Below are 20,165 nucleotides of genomic sequence, written 5' to 3'. Positions count from 1 at the left end.
ACCCACACGCCTGTGTTTTCTGAGCCTCCTCCCCACGGGGTGAGGGGAGTGGAGGGATGAGGCTGTTCCAGGGAGCCCCCTGCCCGAGTCTCAGCAGCTGGAAACTGGGTCTCGTTCCTGAGCCCCTGCCCTGCATCCATCTGCTCCCAGCCCTGCTCCCTCTCCCCCACCGGACCCCATGGGACCCCCTGCTGTGTGGCACATCCTGGGCACAGGACCATCTCTCTATTCGGCAGACTCAGCCTCCCACCTTCATCTTCCCTGTGAAGCCATCTGGCTTCACACAACACTCCCACGGGCCACCCTTTGCCCAATTCAACTTGCGACCTCTAGCAATCACAGGTCAAGCCTTGTAGCCTATGGCACCCTGCCTGGGTCCCCAATGTCCCTTTCAAGGGCGGGTAGCTCTGTAACGGGGGATGGGACTGGGCAGAGGCTGCGCTTTAAGGTCACTGAAGTTCAGGAGCTGGTGGTGTCCAGGCTGGGAAGCTGGGAGCCGGCGATGGCTAGCATGAGGGGCCAGGGTCCTCAGCCAGCTGCCTCGGGCTGCTTCCCCAGTGGACTTCCAGCAGCCGGCTGCAGCTGGCTCTCCCCACTTCCTCCCTCCCAGGTTCACGCACACCCCCTTCTCCTCCCTGAGTACTGAGCAAAGACTGTCACGTCCCCAGCCGGCCTCCCAGGCAGCCCTGCTCCAGACACGCGAGCATGGGTGTGCATGCACACACACTTGTGTGTGATTCCCAGGCGCCCTGCCCCCTCAGGGACAGACATCAGCCAGATCCCATCTGCAAACAGTCCAAAGCTTTATTCAACAGGCGTGGCTTCCTGAAGCGTAAAGCCACTTCACAGACTGTGGCCACAGCAGCACCGAGGCGGGAGCTGCTCGGCCATCAGAGACCCTGGGCAGCCGGGCACAGGGCTTGGTTGAGGCAGGCCTGGCAGCGAGGGCGCACAGGCAGACAGGTCTGCTGGCCGAAGCCCACCAGGAGTCCGTTGATCTCGTGCCACAGCTCCCTGTGGGGGTGGGGGCTGGGTCAGTGCAGAGGGAGGGAGGGCAGGGTGAGCTTTTCTCTGCCAGGAAGCCCCCCACATACTCATACCTGGGCAGCCACTCCTCCAGGGCGGCGCGGGTCTCCTCTGGGGACTTGGTTGCCTTCTTGGTCCACCTCAGCCGGTTGGCGATTCTGTGCACGTGCGTGTCCACTGCTGCGGAGAGGCAAGTGGGGTGAATGGGCACACTCCACCCGCCCAGCCCGTGCACTCCCTGCCCAGAGGCGAGTCTGCCACCACCCCCGTGGCCCTCCAGTTGGAGACTGGAACCACAGAGCCCTGGCTGCAAGCCTACATCTGACCATCTTGGCTGCCCCTGAGGTGCTGGGGCAGGGGCTGAGCCCTCTGTTGGGGTGCAGGCCTCCCTCCCATCACCTGAGCCAGCCTGGCCGGGGAGGGAGGGCTGTGCTCTGGGCTGACCCATTCCCACCAACCCTGGTGCCAGATGGGTGTGTGGGTGGTGGGGTCTCTGCTCCGTGCAGGGCTTGGGGGTGGATGACTCGGCTCTGCTTCGAGCTCTATTTCCCACAATAACAGCGACAGCTCACTTGGACAAACACTTGCTGGGGGCCAGACCCTACCGGAGAGACTGGCCAGTTCAGTAAGTCCTCACAAGGTCCTACAGATGCCCGAGGACCTTGTGAGGCCTGGCAGGATCCCGACTCCGAAGCACCTCTCAGCCCTCAGCCTCCCAAGGAACGAGGCCCCGGCCCAGGAGGGCTCATCCAGGCTTCCCTGTCTATCTCCTGTGGCCTGAGGCCCCTCCTGGCATAAGCACTGGCTCTGGGCACCAGGCTGGGTGGCAACAGCTCTGCCCAGCAGGCCGGCATGAGGTCACTGCCTGCAGACCCAGCACCTGCCACTGCAGCGGTCAGGAACAGAGCGGGACCCTGGCCCGGCCGGCTGCAGCTGCTGTCCACCTGGGATCTGGCTCCTGCTCCCCTCAGCTGGTCACCCCAGGTGCCTGCTCATCGGGCTCCCTTCTCCCGCCCGGTGGCCCCTGCCAGCTGCGGCCCCAGCCCCAGCCCTGCCTGCTCCTTCAGTGTTTGCCAAAGAGAAAGCCAAGTCCTGCACCAGCTCCTTTGCTGCCGCCTGGAAAAAGGTGTCTGAGGGTGTAGGGAGACCACAAGACCTGAGAGGCCACATCCTTGGGGCTCTGAGCCTCAGTTTCCTCCTCTGTAACACGGAAGTGGCTATGCTTCTTAGGATACCCAAAGCTGTGTCAGGACACGTCACAATGTATGGGCCTCCTGCCCACCTGGACAGTGAATGAGGAGGACTGCTTCACCCACTTTGTGGCCAGAGCTTAGAGAAGCCAGGTGCCTGGCCCAGAGTCACTCAGCCGGGAGGTGCAGAGCTGGGACTGCAGCCAGCAATCTATGGCTGTGGCTTTTTTTTTTTTCAGAGGGAGTCTTGCTCTGTCGCCCAGGCTGGATAAAGACAGTGGCGCGATCTTGGCTCACTGCAACTTTTGTCTCTGGGTTTCAAGCAGTTCTCCTGCCTCAGCCTCCCGAGGAGCTGGAATTACAGGCTCTTGCCACCACGCCCGGCTGATCTTTTTTTTCTTTTTTGAGACCGAGTCTCGCTCTGTCGCCCAGGCTGGAGTGCAGTGGCGTCATCTTGGTTCACTGCAAGCTCCGCCTCCTGGGTTCACGCCATTCTCCTGCCTCAGCCTCCCAAGTAGCTGGGACTACAGGTGCCTACCACCGAGCCCGGCTAATTTATTGTATTTTTAGTAAAGACGGGGTTTCACCATGGTCTCAATCTCCTGACCTCATGATCTGCCCGCCTCAGCCTTCCAAAGTGCTGGGATTACAGGCGTGAGCCACCGCGCCTGGCCACGCCCGGCTAATTTTTGTATTTTTGGTACAGACGAGGTTTCACCATGTTGGCCAGGCTGATCTCAAACTCTTGACCTCTGGTGATCCACCCACCTCAGCCTTCCAAAGTGCTGGGATTACAGGCTTCAGCCCTCGTACCCAGCCAGCTCTGACATTTTAATTGACAGTGTTTCTCTTTCTGGGAACCCCCAGGAGGCAGCCCTGGGGTCTCCTTGCAGGTGGTTAGGCCCACAGACACCTGGAGAGGGAGGCATTCCTGCATGCCTGTCTCTTGTGCCTGCTACTCCCAAAGCCCGTTCCCTGCCTGGCTGCCGGCAGGGACCTTCCCCCACAGCCCTGCCCAACCACGATGCAGCACCCCAGGGACACGGGCAGCTGAGGACAGCCGCCCAGATAAGCTCAAGTGTCCGTTGAGAGGCTGGCAGGTGGTGGCGCTGGGAGTCTCGGTGGGGAGGAGGCCCTGCCCCGGCGCACCTGGCCTGGCTCTGGCTCTCTGGGGCTGCCGCAGCCCTTCAGCCTCACCGGGTGGCCCCCTGCTCAGAACCGAGGCCCTCAGCCCCTGATGGCCCTCTTGCCCACCAGAAAGTGCTGGAAGGCCCCCCCAGCACAGGCCCTGCAAGAGTCCCACAGGGGCCTGGGATGGGGGCACAGAGGGCAGGGCCAAGCCCTGGTTTCTGGACTGGCTGGGCCCGGCTGCGTGTGGCCTTAGGAGCCCCAAATCCTCTGGGCAAAGCCGAGGATGAGGCAACCCCACCCCAAACCCAAGGGTCTGTCTTTACCCAACTGCCAAGAAGCCTCTGGTGCCAGGAAGAGACACCAGGACCTGGGAAAAGGATTTAAGGGGGGCCCTCCCCGCAGCGCCTCCCTCCCCACCCTCCCCCCAGCACCTCCCTCCCCACCCTCCCCCTTTCTCCCCCCAGCACCTCCCTCCCCACCCCGCCTGCTGAGGGGACACTCTTCCCCCTCCCTCCTCAGCCCTCACCTCCCCGCTCTGCCCTCATCTCATTCCAGAACTTACTGCTCCTGGCCCTGTCTCTCGAATCATGGTTTTGCAGATGCTGTTCCTTCTGCTGGGAACACACTTCCTCCTCTCGGCCTGGCTCACCCCACCTTGCCCTGCAGCTCTCAACTGAAGGATGACCTTGGGGGCCTTCCCAGGGGTCCTGGGCCCAGGCCAGGCCCCAGCAGTGCCCTGCACAACCATCAGTGTTTCCACCCCACGAGTGGGGAATTCCCTGCTCCACATCTCTCCTGCATACAGCACAGATGGAGTCTAGCTCCGGGGCCTCTCTCAGAGTCCCGCACAGAGCAGGCGCCCAGCCCACGCGAGCTCCTGCCCCAGCGCCTGTCTCTGAGTGGGGCTGGCCTGGCTCAGCCCTGGGAGCACCTTTCTGACCCTATGGGCTGGGTGGAGTCACAGGTCAAAAGGATGTGGAGAATCCCAGAGCAGCCGGTGGGCCGGAGCCAGTCCTGTCCTCCTGGGGGTGTGCACCACTCACCAATGCCTGACACAGTGCCCCAGGCCACAGCCATAGCCAGGTGTGCCATCTTGGGCCCAACGCCCGGCAGTGCCACCAGCTCGGCCACGGAGGCTGGGATGTCCCCGCCATAGCGCTGCTGCAGGATGGTGCTGGTCTGCTTGATGTATTTCACCTTGCTCTGAAAGACAGGGCTGGGTTCAGCCTTGGAGGCAGGGGCATAGCCCGGCGGGGGAGGACGCAGCCCCCGGGAGACCCACAGGGGGCCAGAGCTAACCGCACCTGCTGAGGACATGTGCGAGCTCAGCCCCCGCCCTCCAGGAGGCAGGAACAAGTGGAGGCAGCAGGGAGGCCCAAGGCAGGCCTGACCCCCTCCTCCCACCCGTGTGGGCCAATGACACGTGTGTAGGGTCTGTCTTGGGTTCCCCGGCCCGTCATTCCCTGCCAGCACCCCGGCCAGTCCAAACAGGCCAGCCGCTCCCAGAAGTGGGGCTTAGCTGCACCTGCGCCTTCAGGAAGAAGGGCTGGAGCTGGGGCTTCCCCACCAGCTGCTAGGCCTGCCGGGTGGTTCCCATCCTGTGCCTGAGTGGAGAGGGCTATTTAAAACCCATCTGAGAAACTGCAGCCCACACGGGTGCCAAGGGGAAGCGGCCCCACCCACTAAGCTGCTTTCAACAGATCCGCCCACCACCATCCAGTGCTCGGCGGGGTTGGGGAGCAGGCCTCCCCAGGGCTCCTGGAGGGTGAGGGGCTCTGGACAGGAGGGGTGACACCCCAGGGGAGGCTAGCAGTAAACAAAGGGAAAGGCGGGTGGGCAGGCAGTCTTGGCGGTGAGGAAGGGCGGGCAGGCGGTGAGGTAGGGAGGCAGAGGAAGGAAGGGAGGATGCGAACAGGAAGGCCAAGGAGCTGCTGGGACCGGGCGTCAGGCCCCAGGACCCCATGGCCTGGGATGGGGGCTCCAGGGGGACCCCCGAGCCTGAGATGGTTGACCCTCACCTCCTGCACTGCCGCCACCCCTCTCAGCCTTCCGAGGTCTCTCTCAGGCCACCCGGCCCCAGTTACCACAGGCAGGGCTCACCCTCCAGAAACCGACGGGGTAGATGAGCTTGCCCAGCGTGGCATCATCTGTCTGCAGGATGCTGTCCACCGTCAGGCCCTGCGCCCGCAGTCGCTGCATGGCGCCCGCCGTCACCTGGTCTTTGGTCTGGCTGGAGAGCATCAGTGACAGCAGCACCTGGTACCTGCGCACCTGCTTGTGCCGTGACAGGGACCAGGGTGGTGGCGGGTCCTGGGTGATTCCCTGGGCCAGGCTCCCCTCACGCCCTCTACGTACCCTCGTTTTTACCCTGGGCCACATATGGGGCATCGGCCTCCCCCTATGGGGTAGGGAGGTCTGGTTTGGGTGTGTTTGGTCACCTACAACACCACGACAAAAATAGTACTCGACTCACTGGAGCAATGTGAAGCTTAAATGAATTGTCTCAGCGCTTAGAACCGTATGTGGCCGGGTGCGGTGGCTTGCGCCCGTCATCCCAGCACTTCGGGAGGCCAAGGCAGGCGGATCACCTGAGGTCAGGAGTTTAAGACCAGCCTGACCAACATGGTGAAACCCTGTCTCTACTAAAAATACAAAAATTAGCTGGGTGTGGTAGCGGGCACTTGTAATCCCAGGTACTCGGGAGTCTGAGGCAGGAGAATCGCTTGAACCCAGGAGGCGGAGGTTGCGGTGAGCTGAGATTTCGCCACTGCACTCCAGCCTGGGCAACAAGAGCAAAACTTGGTCTCAAGAAAAACCCCAAAACAATCATATCTGGCCCATCACTACTGAACAGCCATTGGCCACTACTATTGATTGCTTTGTGAATGATCACACTACCCATTAAAAACAATTTTTTTTTTTTTGAGATGGAGTCTTACTCTTTCACCCAAGCAGGAGTGAAGTGGTGTGATCTTGGCTCACTGCAACTTCCAAGCCCTGGGTTCAAGCGATTCTCCTGCCTCAGCCTCCCAAGTAGCTGGGATTATAGGCGCCTGCCACCATACCCGGCTAATTTTTGTATTTTTAGTAGAGACGGGGTTTTGCCACATTGGCCAGGCTGGTCTCGAACTCCTGACCTCAGGTGATCCACCTGCCTCGGCCTCCTGAAGTGCTGGGATTCCAGGCATGAATCACTATGCCTGGTCCATACTACCCATTTTACAGACAAGCAAACTGAGGCTCAGAGAGGCCTGTATCCAAGTCACCTGATAGTAGAATAGGGATTAGAACTCAGCTTGGTCTAAGGTTCCAGGCCCTGGGACCGTGAAGCAAAAGGAACTCTTCCTCCCTGATATCACGCAAAGCCCAGGTCACGCCTGCACTGGGCAGAAGTTCTAGCACGAGGCCCTAAGCCACCGGCGTCCTGACCTGCTGAGTGGCTACAGTGATGCAGGCGACACTGCCCAGTGCTCTGGGGCACCGGGTGTACATCCTCCCAAGGTGCTGTCTGCAGGGGAAGGTGCCAGCCAAGAGCCACCGGGTAGAGAGAAAACAAGTATCTTGCTAAGAGCGGGGGTCACCTGGGCAGATGGGGCCCCTGCCTACCTTTGGGGGGGCACTGGAGTCATAGCAGTGCTCGACCCCCAGATGGTCCACAGGTGCGTCCTTTTCGCTTCTCATGGCACGGATGTTGACCAGCTGTTGCTGCCAGTCCTGGGGCTCCCAGACTGGCACTTTGAGGGGCTCAGCCTTCTCACCTTTCTCACTGTCCGAGCCCTCATAGGCCACACACAGTCTCTGTGCTTTCCGCCGACGCTTCACGGGGCTGTGGCTTTTCCTTGCTTCTGCAAAAAGCACCAGCCAGTCCCTCTGGTGGGGCCACAGGTGAAGGGAGGGTAGGGGTGCCGTCCCGCCTGCTAGCTTACCCCTCCCTCGTTCATGCCACAACTGTCCATCATCTAACACACTCGGGGCGCTCTGCCCTCTGCAGTCTGGGATATGTGGGCCCTCCTTATGCCAGCGACCCTGACAAGGTCCACGTTAGCTCATGAGGACTCTAGCAACAGCCAATACTATAGTGCCCCCAATACATCCTCTATACTGTGCCAGAGACAATCTGTTAACACCCACATCGGGTTGTGTCACTCCCTTTTAAAAATTCCTGGCCGGCCGGGCGTGGTGGTCCAAGCTTGTAATCCCAGCACTTTGGGAGGCCGAGGTGGGTGGATCAGGAGTTGAGGTCAGGAGTTCGAGACCAGCCTGGCCAATATGGCGAAACCCCATCTCTACTAAAAATACAAAAGTTAGCCGGCTGCGGTGGCGGAGGCCTATAGTCTCAGCTACTTGGGAGGCTGAGGCAAGAGAACTGCTTGAGCCTGGGAGGCGGAGGTTGCGGTGAGCTGAGATCACGCCACTGCACTCCAGCCTGGGTGACAAAGTGAGACTCTGTCTCAAAACAAACAAACGAAACCTCCTAATTGACTTCCGTTTGCTGTCATAATAAACTCCGAACTCTATCCTGGCATCAAAGCTCCTGCCACCCTGGCTGGCATCACCGCCTAACTGCTCCCAGCTGCACCAGTTCCTCCTGCCATCGTCTGGACTATCTCTGGGGTCCCTGGGTGCCTATCGGGATCCCCCTCTGGCCAATTCTGTGGAAGTCCCAGCGGAACTAGCGCTGGGGCCCTGTCGTGTCCCTCACTGCTCACTGCAGTGCTTGGTCCTCAGCAGGTCCTCAACGGCTGCAGGATAAATATGGCTGCCATGCCCTTTCCTGTTTTCCCTAAGAGGCACCCTCGAGCTGAGGGAGCAGGCTTCTGGCTGGGTGTGTTCTTGGCACCCAGCCTCTCTGACGGAAGCAAGTTCATTGCAGGAGGGCGGGGATGGGACCCACAGAGCCTGGAGTGGAGAGTCCCGGGCAGGCTGGTGGGAAGGGAAGCGTTTTCTTTTCCTTTATTTTATTTTTTTTGAGACGGAGTCTGGCTCTGTCGCCCAGGCAGTGCAGTGGCGCAATCTCGGCTCACTGCAACCTCCACCTCCCGGGTTCACGCCATCCTCCTGCCTCAGCCTCCCGTGTAGCTGGGACTACAGGCGTCCGCCACCACGTCCGCCTAATTTTTTCTAGTTTTTTTTTTTTTGTAGAGACGGGGTTTCACCATGTTAGCCAGGATGGTCTCGATTTCCTGACCTCGTGATCCGCCTGCCTCGGCCTCCCAAAGTGCTGGGATTACAGGCGTGAGCCACCGCGCCCGGCCGGGAAGCGTTTTCTTGCTCGGGGCGAAAGTGGGCAGCGGAGCAGAGCGTCCGAAACCCAGCCACTGCGGACCGCAACCTTTGGGGAAAGGGGGCAAGGTGGGAACGCAGGGCCGCACGTGGGAACCGTTCGCAGCCCTTGCAGCCCCTGCCCGCGCGGCTGCAGGAGGAGGCGGCCCGGGACTCCAGCCTGCAGCCCCTATCCCGCTTCCTCCCATGCTCCGGTCAGGGCGCGGCGCTACCTGCTGCAGCTTCTCCCCTCCGGGGAGGCGCGGGCTCCTCCCCACACCCCCGCGGTCCAGCCCTGGGTCCCAGGCTCCGGTTCCGCGTCAGCATCCTGGCGTTCAAGGTGTTCATGCCGGACTCCTGCGGACTACACATCCCGGCGGCCAACGCGGCCCCCGTCACGTGACGCAAGGATCGCCGGCCTTTCCGCTAGAGGGCTGCCCAGAACTACAACTCCCAGCAAGCTCCGTGGCGGCCCTCCGCGCGGCACCGCTGCCGGAAGTGCGGGTCGCGCTTCCGGCAGCGTCCAGGGGCCAGGGGGGTTCGCCTTTCTCCGCGTCGGGGCGTCCCGGCGCGCGGTGGCGCGGCGAGGGGTGAGTGGCCTGGGCCGCAGTGTGCCCCAGTCCCCACGGGGCAGCGGGGCAGCGGCTTAGAGAGGCGGACCCCGCAGTGTCCGGGTCCCGGGCCCTCACCCGCGCCCGCTGCAACCCGACTCCGGAGCTCCGAGCATCCCTTAGTTTTAAGTCATGGCGGGTGCGAGCGGGTCTCTGCTGCACTCGGCTCCGTGACAGCTGCTGCTACACATGGGGAGAGGAGAGACGGCAAACATCCGGGCTCCCAGGACTTCGCGGCGGCCATCCTAACCCGTGCACTGAGTCGGGCGGGGCGGGCGGCAGCGTCTGAGCAGAGAGCTCCCTAGACCAGCCTGGTGTCTCCCTGGCTTTCCTAGGTGCCTGTTTGCGACCTGTTCAGCTGGGCTGTAGTTGAGTTATCCCAGGGATTGTGGGAGGAAAGGTTATGCCCACCAGAGGCCCAGGGTCCTGACGGCTGGAGGTCCGCAGTGGGGAAGGTGGGCAGAGCTGTTGCTCAGATGTCCCCGTGCCTGTTTCGTTTGCACAGAGGGGTGTTCTGGTGCGTCCTGGCCCACCATGGCCAAACCAACAAGCAAAGATTCAGGCTTGAAGGAGAAGTTTAGGATTCTGTTTGGACTGGGAACACCGAGGCCAAATCCCAGGTCTGCAGAGGGCAAACAGACGGAATTTATCATCACCGCCGAAATCCTGAGAGTGAGTGAGCTGCCTGTGTCTTTGCTGGGCTACAGGGAAGTGTAGGGAAGGTTGGGTTTTGTCTTGCACCAGGTTCTGTGGTGCACCTGCACCAGGTCCTGAGATGGGTTGCTGGCGACTGTCTGCACAGGAAAGCTGTCTCCAGTACTTGGAGGCTGACATGCCCTTCCTCAGGAGACTTGGAAAGTCAGGATCTTGGTGACCTGGTTCAGGCACACTTGAGTGATGATTCAGATATTGAGGAAAGAAAGCCCATTTTATCGATGCGGCCTGAGAGTCATCATCTCCACCGGTAAGGATATGGCCAGGTGTTAAATGATAACATGTGAGTTCCTGGCAGAAGTGAGTTCTGTATTTTATTTTTTTGAGACTGAGTCTCACTCTTTTGCCCAGGCTGGAGTGCAGTGGCATGATCTCTGTTCGCTGCAACCTCCGCCTCCAGGGTTCAAGCGATTCTCCTAACGCAGCCTCCTGAGTAGTTGGGACTACAGGCACCTGCCACCAGGCTTGGCTGTTTGTGGTTTTTTTTTTTTTTTTTTGAGATGAATTCTTGCTCTGTTGCCCCGGCTGGAGTGTAATGGCACAATCTCTGCTCGCTGCTACTCCGCCTCCCAGTTTCAAGTGATTCTCCTGCCTCAGCCTCCCGAGTAGCTGGGACTACAGACACATGCCATCACACCCATCTAATTTTTGTATTTTTAGTAGAGACGGAGTTTCACCATCTTGGCCAGGCTGGTCTCAAACTCCCGACCTCAGGTGATCTGCCCGCCTCGGCCTCCCAAAGTGTTGGGATTACAGGCCATTGCACCCGGGCTAGGTCCTTATGTTTTATGTGTGCTTGTGTCTTTGTCACGTGTGTCAGGCATTGTGTTTTGCCCATGAGTAAATGCTGAATTTTTGCACTTTAAAGTTTTCTACTTAGAAACAACTAAAACTTTCATCAACTGATGAATAAAATATAGTCCATCTGGGCCGGGCGCAGTGGCTCATGCCTGTCATCCCAGCACTTTGGGAGGCTGAGGCGGGTGGATCAACTGAGGTCAGGAGTTTGAGACCAGCCTGGCCAACATGGTGAAACCCCATCTCTACTAAAAATACCAAAATTTAGCCTGACGTAGTGGCGGGCACCTGTAATTCCAGCTACTCAGGAGGCTGAGACAGGAGAATTGCTTGAACCTGGGAGTTGGAGGTTGCAGTGAGCTGTGATTGCGCCACTGTACTCCAACCTGGGGAAGAAGAGCGAAACTCCGTCTGAAAAAAAATTTTTACAGTTTAAAATTGTATTTCATGTTATGTTTTATCTCAATACAACATTTGCAGTTTTGAAAAAAAATTTGCACATTCTCAGCTCCTCGGGATGGAGCAGTAAATCCCGTTGGTAAATCTTTTTTTTTTTTTTTTGAGACCGAGTTTCGCTCTTGTCACCCAGGCTGGAGTGCAGTGGCGTGATCTCAGCTCACTGCAACCTCCGCCTCCCGGGTTCAAGGGATTCTCCTGCCTCAACCTCCTGAGTAGTTGCGGAGTCTCGCTCTGTTGCCCAGGGTGGAGTGCAGTGGCCAGATCTCAGCTCACTGCAAGCTCCGCCTCCCGGGTTTATGCCATTCTCCTGCCTCAGCCTCCCGAGTAGCTGGGACTACAGGCGCCCGCCACCTCGCCCGGCTAGTTTTTTGTATTTTTTAGTAGAGACGGGGTTTCACCACGTTAGCCAGGATGGTCTCGATCTCCTGACCTCGTGATCCGCCCGCCTCGGCCTCCCAAAGTGCTGGGATTACAGGCTTGAGCCACCGTGCCCGGCCAATTTTTTGTATTTTTACTAGAGACAGGATTTCATCGTGTTGGCCAGGCTGGTCTCAAACTCCTGACCTCAGGTGATCCACCCGCCTCGGCCTCTCAAACTTCAGGGATTACAGGCGTGAGGCAACGCGCCCGGTCAGGTGAATCTTGATTTCAGAAAGATCTGTTTTAATCTCTAGTCTGGAAAATGCAGTGGGAGCCTTTAGGTGGTTTGTGACTTGCAGTTTAGGAAACCGTGGCCTGACCGCTGGCCCCTGTTTCTTCTTTCATTTCTCTCCAGGAGCTGAGTGTGGAATGCGGCCTCAGCAATCGCATCCGGATGATAGGGCAGATTTGTGAAGTCGCAAAAACCAAGAAATTTGAAGAGGTAGGTTTGTCCAGTTGAACTACTAGAGAGAGGCACATAGACTGTTCAGAGCCTGAGTTTGCTTTTTTTTTTTTTTTTTTTTTTTGAGACAGAGTTTCGCTTAGTTGCCCAGGCTGGAGTGCAATGGCGCGATCTCGGCTCACTGCAAGCTCCGCCTCCCGGGTTCACACCATTCTCCTGCCTCAGCCTCCCGAGTAGCTGGGACTACAGGCGCCCGCCGCCTCGCCCGGCTAATGTTTTTTGCATTTTTAGTAGAGACAGGGTTTCACCGTGTTAGCCAGGATGGTCTCGATCTCCTGACCTCGTGATCCGCCCGCCTCGGCCTCCCAAAGTGCTGGGATTACAGGCGTGAGCCACCGCGCCCAGCCTGAGTTTGCTTTTTATAGGAGTATGGTTGACAGCTAACTGCTGATGATCTGATTTGCACTTTTTTTTTTTTGAGATGGAGTCTTGCTCTTTCGCCCAGGCTGGCACAATCTCGGCTCACTGCAACCTGCGCCTCCTGGGTTCAAGCGATTCTCCTGCCTCAGCCTCCCAAGTAGCTGGGATTACAGGCATGCGCCACCACGCCCAGCTAAATTTTGTATTTTTAGTAGAGACGGGGTTTTACCATGTTGGCCAGGCTGGTCTCGAACTCCTGACCTCATGAACCATCTGCCTCGGCCTCCCAGAGTGCTGGGATTACAGGCGTGAGCCACCGCGCCCGGCCGACTTGCACTGTTGTAGGGAAATTTAGCTTTCGTCATAGTGATGGGGAAGCTACCGGGAATGCCCTGAATACAACCTTGAGGGACCAATCAAGTGTGGAAGTGGGGAGCAAAGGGATTGGGCTTTTCTAGCAACACCAGAAAGAGGGTGCGGGGGCTCACACCTCTAATCCCAGCACTTTCGGAGGCCGAGGCGGGTGGATCACAAGGTCAGGAGTTTGAGACCAGCCTGGCCAACCTGGTGAAACCCCGTCTATACTAAAAAATAAGCCAGGCGTGGCGATGCCTGGAAGAGTTTGTAGTGGCTGATAGAAATGCATGCTCACTCGCCCTCTCCTATTATAAGTTCAGGCCAAGAAAAATCAAGAAAGGGTTCGTTCCACAGAGAACAATCCTAGGCACGCTGGGCTTGGTGCCACTTTGGGAGGGTGACTGGTCAGTGGTATTGGTCGACGTCATGGACATAGAAGTTTTTATTTTGGGCAAACATTGCCGTACTTTCCTGATGACCTGGGGACGGGACAGGAAGTGGTCATTTTGGGAGTGCAGGTTGCTGGTGGAGCACCTGAGGGCTCTGCCCTTGCCTTGCCAAGCATTTGTGTGTGGGAAAGTAGTGAGAAGACCTGGACCTCTCATGCTGAGATCTGCTAAGAGGAGAGTGATTGCTACCTCTGCAGCAGCTCATCTGAAACATGCTGGCCGCACGTTAGCAAGGATAAGTGTAAAGAATAGGTGTCCTTGGCCAGGCGCAGTAGCTCACGCCTGTAATCCCAGCACTTTGGGAGGCCAAGGTGGATGGATCACCTGAGGTAAGGAGTTCGAGACCAGCCTGGCCAATATGGCAAAACCCCGTTTCTAGTAAAGATACAAAAATTAACTGGGCGTGGTATCGGGCACCTGTAATCCGAGCTACTCGGGAGGCTGAGGGAGGAGAATCGCTTAAACTCAGGAGGCAGAGGTTGCGGTGAGCTGAGATTGTGCCATTGCACTGCAGGCTGGGCAACAGAGCAAGACTTCTTCTCAAAAAACAACAAAAAAGGAATAAGCGTCCTGCGTCCTGTTCTGAGAGTTGTTTGTGTGGGCCCGGGGCAGCTTGTGAGTAGATGAATAGGCCTCCGAGGCTGGGATGGTCCCGGGGCCTGTGTCCGCGCATCTTTGCAGCTGAGGTTGCAACTGCAGGAGTATTGTCAATAGACAAAGGAGGTGAGAGTGCCAGTTGTCTCGAATTGATTGGGATGTTGGTCAGATGATGTCTAAAAGAACACGGCCATTTTGTTATTTGGTTAGAGACAAGGTCTCACTGTGTCACCCAGGCTGGGGTGCAGTGGCACAATCATGGCTCACTGCAGCCTCAACCTGCCAGGCTCACGCGATCCTCCTACTTTAGCCGCTCAGGTAGCTGGGACTACAGGCGTGCAGCACCACGCCTGGCAAAGTTTTATATTTTTTTGTCGTAACAGGGTCTCACTGTGTCGCGCAGGCTGGTCTGAAACTCCTGGCTGATGCGACCCTCTCCCCTCTGCCACCCGAAGTGCTGAGATTACAGGCGTGAGCCACTGCACTTGGCCAGAACATGGCCATTTTTGTTGCCCTCCTTAGAGGAGTAAGGCCAGGAGTGAGCCCGTGGTCTGAAAGCCGTGGCTGGTGGTTAATGTGGAGAAGGGAAGGTGGTGAGAGCCAGCCCAAACCCCTGCCGAGTGAGACTGATTCTGGCAGCTTTAGGGAGCAGGGATGAGCACCCCACAGGCTGGGTGGCAGTTAGAGGAGGCAGATTTCAGCAGGCCACATAGCACTCTTTTCTCAGCAGGTCAGGCAGGCAGCAGAGGCTGGGCAGGGGCGTGGGGTCGAGGACCCCATGCTGGCGTGTTCACTAGAGGAAAGCCACAAGCAGGGATTCTGGGTCAGCTGCAGGCCTAGGGCTCAGTGTGTGCCTGTGGTTCTGAGACTGTCCCATGACTTCCTGTCAGCGTTCCGGCAGCTCTAGTGGGACTCACTGCTGGTCCAGGTGAGGCCAGGATCGCTGCCCTGGCGTGCTGCTCTCCTCTCAGCCCCAGTCTGTCACCTGGTGGGGGTTAAAGGGACCTGCTGGGGTTTGAGGCAGCTCTGAGCCATTCCTCACACCAAGCCTGTGGTCATCTCAGGCTGCAGGAGACACAGGAGATACGAGCTTTAGAGGTGGGGCTCTAAGTCACAAGCCCCCGTTGTTCCACCCTGTCCTTTGCTCACGGCACTGTTCCAGTTGCTGGGGCCAGGGTTCTTGGAGAGCATATCCTCACCGATGTCCCCTCTGCTGGTGATAGCACGCAGTGGAAGCACTCTGGAAGGCGGTTGCGGATCTGTTGCAGCCAGAACGGCCGCTGGAGGCCCGGCACGCAGTGCTGGCTCTGCTGAAGGCCATCATTCAGGGGCAGGTAAGGCCCGGGGTGACGCTGGGATGGGTGACGTCAGGCCACCCACTGACTGTCCTGTCCCTGCTGGGCCGTGTTTGGACTCCTGCCTCAGTGAGTGGCTGGGCACAGGGTCTAGGGGCCGACGGGCTCTGGAGCTGGACGGCCTGTGGGGTTTCCTGTTGTCATGAGGTCTGTATGACGGTGGGCACACTGCCTCCTCGCCTGTAAACAGATGGTCGTTGCACCTTCCTCTTATGGGATGTTCTGGGGATCACATGAGGCAGTTCTCGCAGAGTGCGGAGACCGTACCTGGCAGCTGGTGCGGGGCTGCATGTTGTTTTGCCCTTGCACCCTTTCGGGGCTGCTCCGCTGCTCACTGCATTCCAGCTGTGCTGGTCTTGGCTGACCCTGAACACCCAGGCCTCTTGGTGTTCCTGCCTCCCCTGGTTGGCCACTTCCACTCCTTGATGTCCCAGCTGCTCAGAAGGGCCGTCCACTCTCACAGGCTCTCCGGGGCTTCCCCCACTTAGGCTTTGTCCTCAGTCTGTGAGCACAAGGCTGTCTGCCCTGGACCGAGTGCAGGGGTCGGGCAGGAGCTGTGTCGTGTCCTGCTCTGTGCCACCTGCTGTGCCAGGTCCCGACACACAGCAGTTGCTTCCCATCCGCCAGTACATCCAGCCCCCTGCACTGAGCACCACTGATGCTGCAGGTCTGTCCCTTGCAGGGCGCTCCTGTGGGAAGGAGAGGGGACCAGGGCTGGAGTCCAGGTGCCCTTGCACTTCAGGGACTTCTTGGCAGCTGTGTGGGAGACGCTGGCCGGCTCTGCTGATCTGTGGCTTTTGTCTTTAGGGTGAGCGTTTGGGGGTCCTCAGGGCCCTCTTCTTTAAGGTCATCAAGGATTACCCTTCCAACGAAGACCTCCACGAGAGGCTGGACGTTTTCAAGGCCCTCACAGACAATGGGAGACACATCACCTACTTGGAGGAAGAGTTGGGTGGGTGCCACATTGGGTGTGAGGTTTCTGGGATGGGAAGGACCTGGGGCTGGGGAGGGGCTGCAGTTCTTAGGGATGGCCTGTAGCGAGTGTGCCCATGCAGCTCCGTGCACCCGGGCTCATCTGCGTGGCCCAAGTGGCCCCGAGGCATGTGTTAAGCCGGCCAGGTGCCCACCATCAGGTTTACTGTCTGAGGTGACGTGGCTGGCTGCCAAGTGTGCGCACATCTCCTCCGAGCAGCGCTCTCGTGGGGGTGGGGAACGCCCGGGAATCTGGTGATGTCGGCGTCTACCAGCCTTGGGTCAGGCCCTGAGTGTACGGCACACGCTCCTGCTGCCGCCTCGGTGCAGACCCTCTGTGCAGCCCCGGGGTGGTAGATCCTAGTGTCCGTGCGTAGCCGGCCTGCCTGGACTCCCCTGAGCCTCTTCGGGCCCAGTGCGTGGTCTGCCTGTTGCTGCCGGGGGACTGATGATGTGATTTCTGGCAGTGACGGGTTTGGACACACTCTCCTGCGTGGGGAGGTGGAGGTGAGTGGGAGATGTAGATTCGGCGTCCTCGCAAACCGCCGCCGTTTCTCCCGCAGCGGACTTTGTCCTGCAGTGGATGGATGTCGGCTTGTCCTCGGAATTCCTTCTGGTGCTGGTGAACTTGGTCAAATTCAACAGCTGTTACCTCGATGAGTACATCGCAAGGATGGTTCAGTAAGAAAATAATTGAGATCCTGTTCTGATAACGGTCCTAAGTTCAGCTCCGCAGTGAATAAAGTTGTTGAAACCACCAAAAAAATAGAGGTTGGGCTGGGCACAGTGGCTCATGCCTGTAATATCAGCACTTTGGGAGGCCGAGGCAGGCAGATCATGAGGTCAGGAGTTCGAGACCAGCCTGGCCAACATGGTGAAACCCCGTCTTTACTAAAAATACAAAAATTAGCCGGGCATGGTGGTGGGAGTGTGTAATCCCAGCTACTCGGAAGGCTGAGGCAGGAGAATCATTTGAAACCGGAAGGCAGAGGTCACAGTGAGCGGAGATCGTGCCATTGCACTCCAGCCTGGGTGAAACTCCGTCTCAAAAAAAAAAAAAGAAAAAGTAGGCTGGGCGCGGTGGCTCAAGCCTGTAATCCCAGCACTTTGGGAAGCCGAGACGGGCGGATCACAAGGTCAGGAGATCGAGACCATCCTGGCTAACGCAGTGAAACCCTGTCTCTACTAAAAAATGCAAAAAAAAAAACCAGCCGGGCGGGTTGGCGGGCTTCTGTAGTCCCAGCTACTCGGGAGGCTGAGGTAGGAGAATGGCGTAAACCTGGGAGGCGGAGCTTGCAGTGAGCTGAGATCCGGCCACTGCACCCCAGCCTGGGCGACAGAGCAAGACACTCCGTCTCAAAAAAATAAAAAAAATAAAAAAAAAAAGGAAAAGTATGTACCTGTCTTCTTTTTAGCTATCACCTGATGTCTTGGTTATCTTTTTGTTGTTCGTTCAGAACGTTGCATGAGATCTGTGAGGGCCGGGCCTCTGTCTCACGCTGAACACCCAGCACCGAGAACAGTGGCTGGCACACAGCAGGCACCTGAGTGCTTGGGTGGGTGGGACCCCCAGGGAGGATGAGCCGCGTGTGTTATTGGCATCATAGAGTGACTAAACCACAGCCCGTGGCAGCTCGGACCTCCAGGCCACGCTGCCGGGACTGAGCTTGCTGCTCCCTGCAGGATGATCTGCCTGCTCTGCGTCCGGACCGCATCCTCTGTGGACATAGAGGTCAGTGCCTCCCCTCCCCAGGGCTGGCCCATTTCACCCTGGTTTCTGGGAGGCTGGGGCTTGGGGATTGAGCCCTGTGTGCCGGCTGCTGGCTGTGTGGCCCTGGGCAAGCTGCTGGATCTCTCTGAGTCTCAGGAGTCCTCCATACAGGTCAGGAGAGCCGGGCGCCTCCGTGTGGAGTTGTAGCTCAGGGTGGATGACAGCATCGATGACCCAAGTGACAGGGATGTCAGGTGCTTCCAGCATTCCTGCTCGGCTGGTGGCTTGGAGAGAGGCTGCTATGGCAGTGGGGAGAGGTGGCAGTACAGGCTGGAGGAGGTGGGAGGGAGGCCTGGGTGTCCTCTCCTGTGGGGAGGAGCTGGGGTAGGACCGGCGTGAGCCATCTCCCTCTCCACCAGGTCTCCCTGCAGGTGCTGGACGCCGTGGTCTGCTACAACTGCCTGCCGGCTGAGAGCCTCCCGCTGTTCATCGTCACCCTGTGCCGCACCATCAATGTCAAGGAGCTCTGCGAGCCTTGCTGGAAGGTGGGGTCTCTGAAACTGCTCTGGAAGGTTCCTGAGGGCACATGGACGGGACAAGGGCCATCTTGTCTCCCATGAATGGCTGTCTGATTCTTGGGGTGGCCAGACAATGGCCTGTTGAGGGACAGCCAGTGTCATTTTCCCAGGCAGTTGAGCTGAGGTCAGGGTTTTGGTGGCATTTTGAGAACCCTGCTGCCTCTGTATTTGGGAGATGGTGGTGAGCTGGCTGGACCTTGGGTGGCTATAGGGCAGCAGCCCAGTGGGGCCAGGAGAGGGACTGGGGCTGCGGGCAGGGCTTGTGCCTGCCAGCCCCTGACGTGCATCGTGTCTTGCAGCTGATGCGGAACCTCCTTGGCACCCACCTGGGCCACAGTGCCATCTACAACATGTGCCACCTCATGGAGGACAGGTGAGTGTGGTGGGCGGGGCGCAGGGCGGCGGAGGCCAGCACGGCCCTCAGGGCAGCCCTGGTGTCCTTGCTGGGCACACACTGGCTTAGAGAGGCCTTGTCCTTTCGGGCAGCTGTTCCAAAGGCTGCCACTAGAGCGAAGCCCATGACTTCTAGGAGGGAGCCCCGGTCCTCTCCTTCCTCTGTCATTTCCACAGAATATCCACACCCAGCTCAGTGCCTACCCCGCGCTCGGACATCCTCCAGCGCGCTCCCCCACAGCTTAGCCTGTTACAAGGCGAGGCTCGAGGTCTTGGCCTTGACGCTACCCTTGCCCTCACCCCCACAGCCAGACTGTGGCCACTTCTGCTGCTTTAGCCCCGAGAGATGACTCAGCTCTGCCCATACCCTGGCCTCCCACCTGTGCTGCCAGATCCCCTTCCTCCTGCTCTCCTGTATCCATCCGCGCCTCCTGAAGCCCACTCCACGCAGCACCCGAGTGGCCTTTTTCTGACACAGATGTGTCTGTGTCACCCTTTGCTGGAAGCCAGATGACTCCCAGTGCCCTCAGGGTGCAAGCTCCTCCCATGGAACCAGCCCTGGGGCCCAGCTCTGCCTTAGCCCTTGTATCTCTCCCAGCCCTGCCCCAGCGCCTGCATCTCTCCTTTCCTCCGTCTTGCCATCTCCCATCCACCAAGGGCTTGTGCGTGCCCTGATTCCTCTTACTAGCAGGTTCTTCCACCTTTGCCGAGTTCGTCTGTTTCCTGAGGTCTTAGCATGGTCACTAACTCCCCTACCTCCCTGAGTAGTTTTTGCTGTGGCTTTTCTTCTTGGCTGTGATTGGAGGAAGAGATTTTGCGTTTACCTGGGAGACTGTGTGGCTGGTGCCTGTCTCCCCCAGACTGTGAGGCTGTGGGCCATCCCTCTCGCCGCGTTCCTGTCCCTGGCATGACCTGTAGCTCACAGCGTGGTCAGCAGTGATGGGGGCCGCCTGTGCGTGAGAGTGAACGAGAGCGTTACTGCTGGCCTCTGTTCCCTGCCCTTCCCCAGCGGTGCTCCGGCCCCCCAAGCAGAGGGACCTCTGGGGCTGCTGCAGGAGCCTTGGCAGTCTCACACGTCCACGGCGGACCCTGGCCAGAGCCCTGCTCACATTCTGTCTCTCTGGGGAACACTTGCAGAGCCTACATGGAGGACGCGCCCCTGCTGAGAGGAGCCGTGTTTTTTGTGGGCATGGCTCTCTGGGGAGCCCACCGGCTCTATTCTCTCAGGAACTCGCCGACATCGGTGCTGCCATCATTTTACCAGGTAAGGCGGTTTCCGTGTGCAGTGAGCTGGCGGGAACGGGAGAGCTCCCCTCAGG

The 20,165-nt window shown here is 58.7% G+C and overlaps 2 protein-coding genes across 18 annotated transcripts in view; one reads left to right on the top strand and one right to left on the bottom strand.

Moving 5' to 3' along the window:
• Positions 1 to 20,165, top strand: part of TSC2 (TSC complex subunit 2) — a 67,211-nt gene that overhangs the window by 16,608 nt on the left and 30,438 nt on the right. For 13 of the 14 annotated variants that reach the window (XM_050774158.1, XM_050774156.1, XM_050774160.1 and 10 more), the window contains exons 1-10: positions 9,104 to 9,199; positions 9,726 to 9,892; positions 11,967 to 12,053; positions 15,061 to 15,171; positions 16,000 to 16,144; positions 16,728 to 16,845; positions 17,848 to 17,896; positions 18,295 to 18,420; positions 18,753 to 18,826; positions 19,984 to 20,110. In XM_050774158.1, the coding sequence (XP_050630115.1) occupies positions 9,755 to 9,892; positions 11,967 to 12,053; positions 15,061 to 15,171; positions 16,000 to 16,144; positions 16,728 to 16,845; positions 17,848 to 17,896; positions 18,295 to 18,420; positions 18,753 to 18,826; positions 19,984 to 20,110 (975 nt within the window). In that variant the 5' untranslated portion in view covers positions 9,104 to 9,199; positions 9,726 to 9,754. Of the gene's footprint in view, positions 1 to 9,097; positions 9,200 to 9,725; positions 9,893 to 11,966; positions 12,054 to 15,060; positions 15,172 to 15,999; positions 16,145 to 16,727; positions 16,846 to 17,847; positions 17,897 to 18,294; positions 18,421 to 18,752; positions 18,827 to 19,983; positions 20,111 to 20,165 lie in introns of those variants that run through there. The other variant, XM_050774161.1, reaches the window with a different exon arrangement.
• Positions 787 to 9,029, bottom strand: NTHL1 (nth like DNA glycosylase 1). Of its 4 annotated transcripts, none has more exons than XM_050774477.1 (6): positions 8,843 to 9,029; positions 6,954 to 7,192; positions 5,448 to 5,621; positions 4,391 to 4,550; positions 1,101 to 1,203; positions 787 to 1,014 (listed from the first exon to the last, which is right to left on the bottom strand). In XM_050774477.1, the coding sequence occupies exons 1-6, from the start codon at positions 8,979 to 8,981 to the stop codon at positions 891 to 893; spliced, it is 939 nt and encodes a 312-aa protein (XP_050630434.1). In that variant the 5' UTR covers positions 8,982 to 9,029; the 3' UTR covers positions 787 to 890. The 4 variants fall into 4 exon arrangements, with proteins under 4 accessions (XP_050630434.1, XP_050630432.1, XP_050630433.1 ...); XM_050774475.1 differs by having other exon boundaries at positions 1,101 to 1,206; positions 8,843 to 9,028; XM_050774476.1 differs by having other exon boundaries at positions 1,101 to 1,206; positions 5,448 to 5,618; positions 8,843 to 9,028.

Source organism: Macaca thibetana, chromosome 20, assembly GCF_024542745.1.
Source record: "Macaca thibetana thibetana isolate TM-01 chromosome 20, ASM2454274v1, whole genome shotgun sequence".
Lineage (NCBI taxonomy): Eukaryota > Metazoa > Chordata > Mammalia > Primates > Cercopithecidae > Macaca > Macaca thibetana.
Note: the sequence above shows the minus strand (reverse complement) of the source record. Positions and strands in the feature narration are given on the sequence as shown.

Excerpts from the sequence above, each read along its gene's own strand:
- NTHL1 (XM_050774475.1), bottom strand. The coding sequence starts at position 8,981 with ATGTGTAGTCCGCAGGAGTCCGGCATGAACACCTTGAACGCCAGGATG. Across the intron at positions 7,193-8,842 it reads GAGGGGAGAAGCTGCAGCAG|AAGCAAGGAAAAGCCACAGC; the intron begins GTAGCGCCGCGC and ends TGCTTTTTGCAG. Across the intron at positions 5,622-6,953 it reads ACTCCAGTGCCCCCCCAAAG|CAGGTGCGCAGGTACCAGGT; the intron begins GTAGGCAGGGGC and ends TCACGGCACAAG.